Here is a 14,365-nt window from a genome sequence, read left to right on the forward strand (position 1 = left end):
TCTCCCAAATTGATGTTTCCCAATAATGGGCTCTTTTCAGCAGTTGCTTTTGTAAACTATGAACCATGAAGGAACAGCAATCATCAATCGTATTTATTGAGTGCTTACTGTGTGCAGAGCACTGTACTAAGCACTTAGTGTGATCAAATGTGTGAACAATGTGATCAAAGAGTGACTAATAATAATAATAGTGGTATTTGTTAAGTGCTTACTATGTGCTGAGCACTGTCCTAAGCACTGGAGTAGATACAAGGTAATCAGGTTGTCCCACATGGGGCTCACAGTCTTAATCCCCATTTTACAAATGAGGTAACAGAGGCCCAGAGAATTTAAGTGACTTGCCCAAACGGGGCTGGGATTACAACCCACGACCTCTGACTCCCAAGCCTGGGCTCTTTCCACTAAGCCACGCTGTTTCTCCTAACGATTAGAAATCACTAGAAACATTAACTTTTAAGAGGTCATACATCCTTGTGTAGCAATATTTAGCCAACTCTCATATATCAATGAGAAGCAGTGTGGCTCAGTGGAAAGAACCCGGGCTTTGGCGTCAGAGGCCAGGGGTTCAAATCCCGGCTCCGCCAACTGTCAGCTGAGTGATTTTAGGCAAGTCACTTAACTTCTCTGTGCCCCAGTGACCTCATCTGTAAAATGGAGATTAAGACTGTGAGCCCCCCGTGGGACAACCTGATCACCTTGTAACCTCCCCAGCACTTAGAACAGTGCTTTGCACATAGTAAGTGCTTAATAAATGCCATCATCATCATCATATCCAAATATCAGAGTTCTTCATTCCGTATTCCAATGAGTTGTCTGGATATGTGCAAATTTCCTGAATACCCTGCTTTGCAGACAGCCCAGGGCTATGAAGGAGAACATATTCAAACGGTCTAGCTCTCAATGGAGTCTGGGGCTGCAAGAGTCAGAAATGACCCACCCTCGTCTTGAAGAGGAGAACTGGATTATTTTAGTCCACCTCTGCTCGCTTTTGGACAGCCTACCTCCCCAACCTGAGTCCGGTTTCTTATAACAGCATGGCCTTGAGAAGCAGCATGACCTAGTAGATAAAGCCCAGGCCTGGAAGTCAGAAGGACCTGGGTTCTAATTCCGGCTCTGCCATTTGTCTGCTGCGTGACCCTGGGCAAGTCACTTCACTTCTCTGGGCCTCAGTTACTGCAGCTGTAAAATGGGGATTAAGACTGTACGCCCCATGTGGGGCAGGGACTTTGTCTTGACCTATTAGCTTGTATCCACCCCAGAGCTTAGTACAGTTCCTGGCACACAGTGAGTGCTTACCAGATACCACAATTATTATTATTATTATTTTATTTGATCTCCACCTCTGGACTGGATATGACACTCAGGCACCCTCTGACTCTCATGAAAAACAATCAGTTAAATTACATTTTTTTTCCTAATTATTTTACATATTTGAGAACCTGCTGGGCTAGGAACTAAAGGGTGCTGAAGACAGGGAAACAATGTACTGACATTTCTAAAAACGAGCAACTGCTTTCTTCAGATAGCCATGGAAAAAAATACGATCACGCTACTATCCTGAATCCATTGAGGGCCTGAGGAGAAAAAGATTGCTTTAGGAAGCTAACCATCACGTTAATATGCTATAACTCACGCACCTACTTTAAGTCCTTTTAGACTGTGAGCCCTCTGTTGGGTAGGGACTGTCTCTATATGTTGCCAACTTGTACTTCCCAAGCGCTTAGTACAGTGCTCTGCACACAGTAAGCACTCAATAAATACGATTGATGATGATGAAGTTGGTCCAATTCTGAGCCAAGCACTTGAGGGTTTTACTATTGGAAGGTTTAAAGGAGAAGACCACCTACTTCTGTCCTCTTAGTAATGATAATTCTGGCATGTGTCAAGCACTCACTATGTCCCAAGCACTGTTCTAAGCACTGGATAGATACAAGTTAGTCTCCTTTATTATCCAGTGGAACTATCTTCGTTCTTCCAGTGGACATTACTGACTTCACTGACATCTTTTTGGAACTATCTAGGGTATTTTGGGGGGAGCTTAGAAAGTTGTTGGAGGGGCAGTGGAGAAGTGGTGACACTCACCTGCCATCCTGAACCCTGCCACCCCTGCAAGTATAGGACAGAGGTGAATCATTGGGGCTCTATCCTCAAACAGAAGGAGTAAGAGTCTTCTGTCAACCTCTTGCTTATGTCTTTCCTCTTGTCTGGAACTCCTTCCCCTCCCTCCCCGCTGCCACATTCACATTCAGAAACCTACTACTCTCCCCAGCCTCAAAGACTTTCTGAAATACCACCTCCTCCAGAAGACCTTCCCTGATTAATCTCTCACCTACCCACCCTATTTCACCTCCATTACATCACCTATGCATTGAGTGTTCACCCAATAAAGACTTAGGCACTTACCTCCCTGTATCCCCTAAATCACATATGCACATTTTTTTCAACTTTGTTACTTCCCCCTACCTGTAATTTATTTTAGTGCCTGTCTCCTCTGCTAGATTTTAAACTCCCTGAAGGTAGGGATTGAGTCTACTAACTCTAATCTACTCACCAAGCGCTAGTATAGCATAGTGCTCTACACAGAGTAAGCACCCAATCGATACTATAGATCGAATGACTGTATTGTAAGCCAGCTGCAGGGGGAAGGGAAAACAGACATAACATAGTGTTGGCTTCATTATTCTCTTACATGAGTAAAAGGAGTTCTGAGAAAGCTAAATGAACGTGTACATGTCAATGCCAAGAAAACACATAGGTGATTAAACATTTTACACATTTTCTTACCTTTTACAAATACCGAAGCTACGAATTCAGCTGAACCAAAAACATTTTCACCTTGACAAATATACTTTCCCTCATCTGATTTTGAAGCATTTAGGATCCGAAGACTTCCATCGGGAAGAACAGCGGTTCTGAAAATTATGGAAAAAAAAGTCCCCTCTGAATTTCTATGAATAAGCAGTCTAAGTAATAAATAAAGAAACTCAATGAAATCTGAAATCACAGTTATCTACTTCAGGAAAATGACAGGATTAAGGTAAAAGTATGAGGTGGTAGATAGAATATTTTACCCTTCAAAGACAATTCACAATAAATCCAGCTTATTTTCCTTCTTAGTTCAGGAGAGTTAGACAGTTATAGATTATCTTTCTTTTGACACTTCCTGACAAGTAATTAGAAAACTCGTGAGAAATAATGTTGGCCCTGGATTTGTTTAATAGAATTCTTTACTATAATATCACCGTGATATTTTAATAGTAAGCATAGCCATTTCACCTCAAACTGAGTGACCTTAGAAATCAAACATGAAGAGAACCAGGGCCAAAAAGGAGAGGAGGACAGGTAGAGAACATAAAATTAATTGTACAAGCCAACAAATGATTTATGGTAGTTGTTCTACAGTGCAAACTGTGCTCTAAAGGGATGAAAATGAGATCTGCTGCTTATGTTGCTCACGCTGCAATTTTTCTTTAAAACCTTGATGTTCAGAATTTGTGTGTGGTTTTTTGTGGGGGACCTTTGTTAGCATTGGACCTTGAGTACTTTGTGAAGGTGGGTGTTAAAGACTTTTAAAGGTTAGACTAGAGTTGAAAATTAGGATCTTTGTGTTCTACTGTGTTATTTTGCTTTCAAAGACATGAGAGTAGTATATTTATTCTTTGTGGATAGGGAATATATCTACCACCTCTATTGTAAAATGGGGATTGAGACTGTGAGCCCCACGTGGGACAGGACTGTATCCAACCCAATTTGTATGTATCCACTTCAGCACTTAGTACAGTGCTGGAACATAGTAAGCGCTTAACAAATACCATAATTATTATTATTATCGAGCATCAGGATCCTAAAGTAGGGATGTTCAGACATAGGGTTCAGCTCAACAATGCTGCTGCCACTTAAGCACTTTTTTATGGTTCAGTGCTTACTATGTGACAGGCACTATACTAAGCGTTGGGACAGATACAAGTTAATCAGGTTAGACACAGTGCCTGTCCCACTTAGGGCTCGCAGTCTTAATCCCCATTTTACAGATGCGGTAACTGAGGCACATAGAAGCGAAATGACTTGCCCAAGGTAATGCAGCAGACATGTGGCAGAGCTGGGATTAGAACCCAGGTCCTTCTGACTTCCAGGCTACTAGGCCACTCTCCATTAGGCCAAATGCCAATAATAATAATGATGGCATTTATTAAGCACTTACTATGTGCAAAGCACTGTTCTAAGCACTGGGGAGGTTATAAGGAGATCAGGTTGTCCCACAGGGGACTCACAGTCAATCCCCATTTTACAGATGAGGTAACTGAGGCACAGAGAAGTTAAGTGACTTGCCCAAAGTCACACAGTTGACAAGTGGCAGAGCCTGGATTTGAACCCATGACCACTGACTCCAAAGCCCGTGCTCTTTCCACTGAGCCACACTGCTTCTCTGTCTTTGGCTGTGCATGTAAAGCCTTTTGGATATCCTATTTATCACTGGATATGAACCTTACTTGTTTGTTGAAGTTAAAGGGACAGTATATGGCTGCTGAGCAGGGACCTACCTGAGCCTTTTTTTTTTTAAGTAATAAATAACTGCTCTGCTACTGAGCAGTAAATAAGTCTGAGAAGCAGAGTGAGGCCTAGAGGAAAGAGCATATGGCTGAGAGTCAGGAGACCTGGATTCTAATCTCAGTATTGCCACTTGCCTGCCGTGTGACCTTGGGGATGTCACAACTTCTCTAGGCCTCATTTGTGATAAGGAGATCATCTTGCTCATCTTCCTCCCCTTTAGATTGCGTGCTCCATTCAAGGACAGGGGTGGCATTTGAACTGATTGTGTTGTATCTACTCCAGTGCTCACCAGAGTTCTTAAGAACTTAGTAAGCGCTTAACCAACGACACACTTGCTATTATGAATAATGTTCCTTCATGATTGGTATGCCATTAGTGAGAATGAGGGGGTGTTCTATGCACATAAAATTTCACAGAGACTTTGAATTCAGTTAAAGAACTTTCTATATCTATAAAAATGTTTCACCAAAGAAGTGTCAAGGTTATTAAATAACTAGTTATAACACTAAGTAACATTAACTTTTCAGATGAAATCACACAGAATTATCATAGACCCCATTCACATAAATTGACCTACAGTCATGGAATTTGATTTCTGAAAGTTTTCATCAGTTGCAAACTCTGTGAGAATTTTCCCATTCAGTCTGTCTCCCCACTCCTCCAAAAGCTCCAGGGGTTGCTTCTCCCTCACCCTCTGAAACCTAAGCAGAAACTCCTTACCATCGGCCTCACAACACTTCATCAACTTGTCGCCTCCTACCCTGCCTTGCTGATTTCCTGCTATGACCTAGCCCCTAAACTTTACTCCTCTAGCATGAATTTATCTCATCTCTATCACTGCCAACCCCTTGACCATGCCCTCCTTCTGGCCTGGATCTTCCTCCCCCTTGATATCCAGCAGACCACCATTCCCTAATCTTCAAAGCCCTACTAAAATCACATCTCCTGTAAAAAAAAGTCCTTCTCCGATTAAATCCTCACATTCATTCAATCGTATTGAGCACTTACTGTGTTCAGAACACTGGACTAAGCATTTGGGAAGCACAAGTTGGCAACATATACAGATGGTCTCTACCCAACAACGGGCTCACAGTCTAGTAGGGGGAGACAGACAACAAAACAAAACATGTGGACAGGTGTCAAGTCGTCAGAACAAATAGAATTAAACATCCCCATTAACTCTCCCTTCTGTGTTGCCTAAGCATTTAGGTCTGTACCCATTCAACACTTTGATATTCATCCCACCTCCTGCACTACATATCAATCTGCAATTTATTTTAATAACTATTTTCCCATCTTGTCTGCAAGCTCCTCGTGGGCAGGAGTTGAGACTCCCTACTCTGATGTTTCGTACTCTCCCAAGTGCTTAGTAAAATGCTCTGCACCAAGTAAGCACCCTGTAAATGTCACTGATTAATTGATTTTCCATGATTAATTGATGGAGGATTGTTTCCTGCTAATCATCAGACAAGCCACTGGGTGATCTCTCTCCACACCTAGGGAGGGAAGGTTCAAACCTGTTTCTTACTGTGAATTATCTGAACAAATAAACAATACCACTGGTTCCCCTCCATTGTTATGGGGGAACCAAGGGCCAACTGCATTCTAACAATCAAAGTACTGTTTCTTTGCATCTTCTTAAGCCATTTTTAACAATAAGAGATCCTCAAAACAGTGGGGAGATACGGATTGAACAGTTTTTTTTAGAAAGATGATCTGGGTCACAGAGTGAAAAGGTATGAACTGGAGATGGGAGGAGACAGGATATGAAAGAGTATTGCAGCCCAAACTGAGTTTTGCAGACCCAAGGAAGTTTTGAAAACAATGCAATAGTAGTAGTAGTGTGGCACTTACTGAGCACCTACTGAGTGTGACATTGTGTACTAAGAGATTAGGAAAGTACACCAGGATTACAAGATTTGTACTGTGAGTCCTGTGTGTGATGTGAACTGTGTTATCTAATTATCTTGCACTTAGACCAGGGTTAAAGTCAGCGTTCAGGACTTAAGAGTTAAAGACTTATTAAATACTGCTTACTAAAAACTTAATAAAATAAACACTAAATACATACCATGATGTCAACTGGATAATTTCCCAAAATGATATTTGGCTATTATTGCTTTATTTTGGAGGACATGAGGCCTCCTATTTATAGGTATCGAAGACCCCAATTCTATTCTCCTAAAGTCGATTTTCTACATGATATGAATCTTGTTTCCTCCTATCAAAGCCTTGAAGGGTAGAGTTACCTATGCCATTCATTCATTCATTCAATTGCATTTATTGAGCACTTACTGTGTGCACAGCACTGTACTAGACGCTTGGGAGAGTGCAGTACAACAACAGACACATTCCCTGCCCACAACGAGCTTACAGTTTAGAGGGGGGTAGAAAGACATCAATACAAATAAAGAAAATTAAAGAATTGTAGCAGAGAAGAGTCTTTTCTATTTTCTTTTTAAGGATCTGTTAGGAAGATCTCTTCAGCTCCCCAGGAACCGTTTCCATATCTCACAACTCTTAATTAGGAAGTTTGTCTAGTACCTCTATTATCCAGGTTAGACGTTTGTGAATACGAACCTGTCACGTGTATTGTCCATGGGAAAGAGCTAGTTAGGGCCACAGCAAAAAGTCCCTGAGGGCAAAACTTGTGCAGCACAAAGCCTCAACTCCTTTTCAGTTCCAGGTAGTGACTACAGATTAATGGATTAAATGAAAGGTCATCAGCTCTCTTATGGCTTTGATCATTATGAAGTAGTTGACCTCTAACTGCAATTCCAGTTTAATTTAAATCCCTATATCCCAATTTATCTGCCTTTCTGCTTATTCTTTCCTCAGAGGAGATCATTCCTAGGATCAGAATTCAATGTGACCTTCCTCAACTGGAGCAGTGGTCAGAAATCAACAACCTGGAACATGATCGGGCTAAATGCAGAGAATAAAGTGTGGCAGTGCTCCATCACCACTAAAGGTAAAACAAGAAGAAATGGACTTAAGCTGCAGCATGAAGGATCGGCGTTAGATTTAAGGAGGCCTTTTAGCACCAGGAGCATTGTTCAGTGTTGGATTAGTGGCTTTTTAGGTTGAATGAAGGATTTCCTTTTCCAGAGGTCTTTAAAAACAGGTTAGCATCTCAGCAGTTTGGGATGGCTTCGGTAAGGTAACAGTAATAATAATTGTGGTATTCGTTAAGCACTTATTTGGTGCCAGACACTGTACTAATCGCTGGGGTGGATATAAGCAAATTGGGTTGGACACATTCCCCGTCCCATGGGGGCTCACAATCTCAATCCCCATTTTACAGATGAGATAACTGAGGCACAGAGAAGTGAAGTGACTTGCCCAAAGTTACACAGCAGACAAGTGGTGGAGCCGGGACTAGAACCCAGGTCCTTCTGATTCCCTGGCCTATGCTCTGTCCACTAGGTCACATTGAGTCTTGTGTGGAGCAGGAACTGTTCCTGATCAGATTAGATCTACTCTGACTTTAGCACAGTGCTTGGAACAATGTAATTGCTCAGAAAATACTATTATCAAAAGTCTAGGCAAAATCACGTAAGTAGGAAGGAAAGGACTGATGGATTTTTTTCTTATCTGCTTTGGAGTTTTATGGAGTTCTGTTTATGGTAAAAACATTATTTCTTTCCAATAGCTTCGGGGAAATCCTGCAGCTTATTTAATGATGTTTCCTGCCTATTAGTAAAGGTTGGTATCAAATTCATTTTTCATCTCTTCCTACAAGAACGTCACATAGAACAACTGGGGAATTTACCTTCTGATCTGAGGAAAAAATAAAGCCTTTCTTTTACAATCCAGATAGGCTAGCCATATCTTTACACGTAAGTCTTTTCCACTCAACTCTTTCCTGAAGTCTGAAATATTGTTAGTTTTGAGTATACCCTGGAGCATAAACTTTTTAGATATAAACTTAGCTTAGGAGACATTGACTCATTTACCCTGTGGCTTTCATATATTTTGCTATCTGAGCCAGCTGTCATTTCTCATTAGCTTGGATATAAAACCTGTCAGTGTTTCTTAATGTTTAACTCTAAAGAAACAGGGCAATAACTGGTATAGATGTGAAACTTTAATTCCTGTAGAATATCCAAGAGTCCTCTTTTTCTTTGTTCTACACCACCTGTATAAACCTTTAAATCTCCTAAGAAAGTGAGATGAATTATCACCACGGTTAAACTTCGAAGGTCACTGCAATACGCATCAGGGAGAAATGATGAGTTTCTGATCATCCCCCCTACTTGATTTTTTAAAAAATCACTTAAGTAATGCTAAGCTAATTAGAAACCATGACAAAAGCTGAGGTCTAAAACACTAAATAGATGTATTTTTATTTAGCTCACTTAAGGTGAATGTCTGATGCATATTATTCTTAAGCAAGAGTAGGTAGAGCCTGATAGGGACAGAATTGAGGTTCCTATTGGAGGTGGAACTGAAGTCAAAGGACTGAAAGGTAAGTGAGATATATTGTTGTAGCACTTGCTGCTTGGAAGTTACATTTCTCTCAAGACAGAGACCTACATTTCCCAGAATCCTGTGGGAATGAGAGTCAATTAGTAAACTAGATGAAGCCTCAAGATGGATAAAGTTTTTAATTCAAGAGAGAGAACCCAGTTCACTCACTCTGTCTCTTCGTCCCTGCTGGAACACACGCTGGTAGATTTGCTGTGTTACCTCCCCCATGTCTGCTCGTGACCATGTACGCTCAGAACATCCTATGTCCAGGAAAGTTTGCTTTACCAGCACTATATGCTTGGCATATAGTAAGCGTTTAACAAATGACATCATCATTATTATTATATATTTATAGTAGTTTGTAGGTATATCACAGACTGTATATCTATGGAATTATAAGTACTGAGTCTGATTTAGGTTGTGTGCTGTATTAAACTTCTGCATGGCAAATGTCTGGAGGGGCCTACATTGTACTCTCCTAAGTGCTTAGTACAGTGCTTTGCACATAGTTAGCACTCAATGAATTCTATTGAATGAATGAATTAATGAATACCTGGGGCATGCATGATGTCAACTAGACAAAGGTCATGGATTCCCCAGATCTCTTAACTGGGGCTAAAATGACTGGATGAATGGAGGGGAAGTTTGGCAGCTAATATGTATTAGCCACAATTCAAGATGGCAGAAATGAAGCATGAGCTATGCTCAGGGAGACAGATGAAATTCACCATAAGATTTCTTCTCTGTGTATGTAAGCCTGGTGTGGGCAGGGATTGTCTCTATTGCTGAATTGTACTTTCCAATCACTTACTACAGTGCTCTGCACACAGTACATGCTTAATAAATACGATTGATTGAATGAATGAATGATATATAGCTTTTCACTGGGCTACAGCCAGGTAAAGCTCTTTTGTCAATGTTCCTACTCTCAAATTACTTTGAGGCCACTCAGAGGTAACAGGATGTCAGATGGAGAAACCTGAAAGGCTTAATGCCAATCAAAGTCCGTCATCATTTCCTTCCTTTTAGGTCCCTATTCTTTTCCTTCTCTTAATAATAATAATGATGGCATTTGTTAAGCGCTTACTATGTGCAAAGCACTGTTCTAAGTGCTGGGGGGGATACAAGGTGATCAGGTTGTCCCATGGAGGGCTCACAGTCTTAATCCCCATTTTACAGATAAGGTAACTGAGGCCCAGAGAAGTTAAGTGACTTGCCCAAAGTCACACAGCTGACAATTGGCAGAACTGGGATTTGAACCCATGACTTCTGACTCCAAAGCCCGTGCTCTTTCCACTGGGCAACACTGCTTCTCTTCCATCCTCTCCTTGTCTGTTTCTTTCACTGTTCATTCCGTCTCTCCCATGCACAACATATCAACATTTAGACGCTTAGCTCCTGGCTTTCCCACTCTAATTATGCCGCTTATCCCCCCTCAAAATTCACTCAAAAGTATTTGAGCAACACTTGTGTGCAGAGCACTGTATTAATCGCTTGAGTGAGTACAATAATGAATCAAATGAAACTTTAACACTTCTGAGTTTTGTATTGATTTTTTATCAGATTTCATAAGTTATTTAGTTACTCAGAAATTCGGGTCTTTTTAACCAGAAAAAAAGGAAACGTTTAACATGTCCTCTGGAAAAAGCCACAGTGAAGGAAAAGTGCTAAGCACTTAGTACAGTGCTCTGTACACAGTAAATGCTCAATAAATACGACAGAATGAATGAATGAAAAAGTGTTAACAGGGCAGAGAAACACATCTTCTAGGTATCATTATCAAGGGTTAATGGCTATTACTTCAGGCACAAAAAGGGCCCAGCTACCTTGGAGGACAAATGTTTTTAGGGAGGGCCAACAATAACCTCAAGTGACCTCTTTCGAGACCTCGAAAGAGAATAGTAAAATGATATTCCTAGCACACAAGGAGGCTTAATCTCAGTGGAATGAGATTCTTGTAAATTTAAGACTGCTTAATTAGATGTTCACATGGAAAGCTTTCATGTGCTTGGGGCAGCAATCATCTAGATAAAGAATTATTATTATAAGCATTGCAATAATGTCCAGTCAGATGGAACCTGCTTCTCTACTTCGTTCCATGCTCTTCAGCAAGCCAGCTAGAATGCTAAATCTGGGTGACATTTTTACAACATGTACGTAATGTCAAACTATCTCCTCCCCCCCGGCCCCCCACAATTCGATTGCTTTTTCTCGCTTCTCTTCATGTCCAGGAATCCATTTTGTAGTTAGACAAGGAAATGAGTAAAAAGATTGAATGCAACGTTTCATTCTGCATGAGTGATGAAATGGAACAGGAATCCACTAGCTCCTAGTAACAGGCATTGTCAACTTACATTAATTTGCAGGGAAATTGGAATAATGTTTGGCCATCTAAAGATCTGGGCTGACATTGATAAAGCAGTCAAGAGAATGGCTAGCGCTTTACCTGTCTTTCTGGCTCCTGTAACTACTCAAGGAGGAGAACTTTATGGCAATATAGAAGGGAAATTTTTACTGGGTAGCATCAGATGCAGTGATCCCTAATGTGGATGGATAAATTATTTACTTCGGAAACCTCCTCTAAAACTGCCCTTAGAAAGCACACACTTTTGCAGTGGTCTAAAAATATTACTGCACTGACACAAGATGAGAAAAGAGAAACTCACTCTAATATGATTCACTTGAGAAGTGTTTATGAATGGAAAATTGGGTGGAATGGAGTAGGAAAAACAGCTCTTGTATTCTTTCACAGTGATCTGCAAAAATAAGTGTCAGCAGTATGCTTGTTTTGAATTCTAGAGTAGATTGGAAATTTGCAATTGCGGTATCAAGTCACATGAAAGATGGAAAGTATGCTGTCCTTTCTCCCTCCTCTTCGAACAATTTAATACAGTCAACAATCCAGAGCTATTAGTCTACCCTTATAGGTGCTTTTTGTCTAATTTTCGAGGTGACTAAAAGTTTATACCAGTTGAGGAAAAACAGCTATTGATTCCTTTTACTTCATTATCATTTTACTTCAGTGTACCTCCATGGATTATGATGACAAGAGTAATGACAATAAGACAATTGTCCAGATTACCTGGGGGAGCACAACTTGGGGATATGAAGAATGCATAAGACAGGATAGAATGCTTTTTTTTAAATTTAAACTTTTTACGGTATAAGAGGACTGGGAACAAGACTGCTGTATTATTACTCTCCAAACTGTGGGTGCTCAAAAATATCAATTAAGGTATTCTTTCCCAAGTCAATTTTTCCATTTACTGAGTAAACTTTAAATAGAAAGCATCAGAATCCATTATTTGAACACAATGGTAGTGGCAACTAATTTGAAAAAAAAATTCACTGCAGTGCCAGAGACAGACGTTAATATACATAAATAAATAAATTACAGATATACAGAGATAAGTGCCTCACGGTTAAGGCTTGGCCTCCTATATCTTTTACATTTTCCACTCTAATAACCATCTTGGACCAACTCTTCATGAATCTATAAATCCTTCTTGAATCTTCTAACATCCCTAAGGTTTCCCTCCAAAGCACCTAACATTTCCTTCTACTAGCCCAGTGAGGACCTAAATCTATTAGTTTATCAAACTGTCCTTGATTCTATTGATATTTTCAGTCAGCGTTACTTCCTGTGGTAATGAATCTCTTGTGCTTATGACCTTCTTTCAGTGTGATGAAGCGTTTCCTTTCATTTGTCTTGAACACCTCTTGTGTGAGACATGCATGCTGTTTACAAACCGATTGAATTGGGAAATAGTTCAAAAAAAACTCCGCCCCAAGTGACTGCTGCCAATTGAGAACAGCCTATCACTTTAAACTGTGACTACCTGAGAGGCTTCATAAATTTGTTTCTGTATCCTGAAATACTCAACACTTCACTGTATATGAAAAAACATAACAGTAACTATTTGGGAACTTGCAATAACACCATTACATTCTCTGGACAGTATACTAATGACTTTTGTCGCCATGGTTGCATGATGGAAAAAAAATGTGTGGGCAGAGGTCAAAAAGACACTCAATCAGTAGGGTGGAATAAACCTAAATATCCTCTCATACAACTTTAGATGGAAGTGGTGAGGCAGTGGCCTTCAGTTGCAAGTGACTGATATTTAGAGATTCTGAGCCTGTAATACGCAAGACTTATTTAGTACAACAGCGGTGACAGTAAAGAGTAAGGAACTGTGCAAATGCCTGGACTGCTTAATAATTTCTTGAGACATTCTTCTGTTCATTGCTCTTTCACTGATAACAGTCTTTCATTGGTAACTGAGACTCACAGCTTTTCTCAGTCAAGCTAGAATGAGGTATGTTAATAGCCTGTCTGTCGACGTTTTATATTTGTTCAATCAAGAAATCAACTGATTGGACAAATATGACCTTTGAAAAATAAAAAATAGTTTGGTGACATATGATGAACAATTCTGGTCAAAACTACAATATTGATTATCATTATTATGGTGGCCTATATTATGTGATTTCTAGGTGTCAAGCATTGGATTAGATAAAAGATCCTCAAATCAGTTGCAGTCCTTGACCCACAAGAGGCCAACACTCTAAGAGTTTAGAGAGAAGAGTTCTCTTTTCCCCATTTTACAGATTAGGAAACCAAGGCACAGAGAGCTTTAGTGACTTGCTTATGTTCACCCAGCAGACCAGGGATTGAGGTGGGATTTGAACCCAGGTTTCTTGACTACCAGCCCCAATCTCTTTCCAAAAGGCAATGCTGCATGGTATAAACTGAAGCAATGGCATGTGTTTAAATGGTAATAATGATGTGTGCAAGGTTTTCTAGGATTGTAAAAATTGTGACTGGATTTGCAACAGAAATTTCATATTGTATTGCACATTACTGGCTCATCTGAATGAAGAGGAAAAATAAAATAATCTGTTGAAACAAAAAAATTCAATATTGCAGTGCTGTTTTCATTTTTCAATCTCTTATATGCCGCACTATTTTTTTTAAACAAGCCTTTAGAAAATGCAGTCCCTTTTGGTGCCAATTACATATGCATTTTATATCATTCCAGCCTCACAGGCTTATGTAACTGCCAAACATCACTGCCATTATAGATGTGAAAAAAAGTGATGAAGAGCAAGATTATATGTATTGCCCAAGGAAATACAACAAATCAGAAGCAGCACTATGAGAGTTCATGTCTCTTGATTGGCAATCAATGAGTCTACCTGCTTCTGTGATTTTTATAATCTTTGCTTCCTATGTCTCTGCAAACAGTGACTATGAAACCAATTAAAATCTTTTTCACTCAATCATCCAGTCTTGGGATACCTTTGAAATAAGATCATAAAACTAAAGGTTTTCCACAGAGGA

At 40.0% G+C, this 14,365-nt stretch overlaps 1 protein-coding gene across 4 annotated transcripts in view; it reads right to left on the reverse strand.

Moving 5' to 3' along the window:
• CNTN5 (contactin 5) overlaps positions 1–14,365 on the reverse strand; it is a 665,146-nt gene that overhangs the window by 66,388 nt on the left and 584,393 nt on the right. For all 4 annotated transcript variants that reach the window (XM_038761846.1, XM_038761848.1, XM_038761845.1 and 1 more), the window contains one exon: positions 2,785–2,912. In XM_038761846.1, coding sequence (XP_038617774.1) covers positions 2,785–2,912 — 128 coding nt within the window. The remainder of the gene's footprint in view (positions 1–2,784; positions 2,913–14,365) is intronic.

Source organism: Tachyglossus aculeatus, chromosome 20 (genome assembly GCF_015852505.1).
Source record: "Tachyglossus aculeatus isolate mTacAcu1 chromosome 20, mTacAcu1.pri, whole genome shotgun sequence".
NCBI lineage: Eukaryota > Metazoa > Chordata > Mammalia > Monotremata > Tachyglossidae > Tachyglossus > Tachyglossus aculeatus.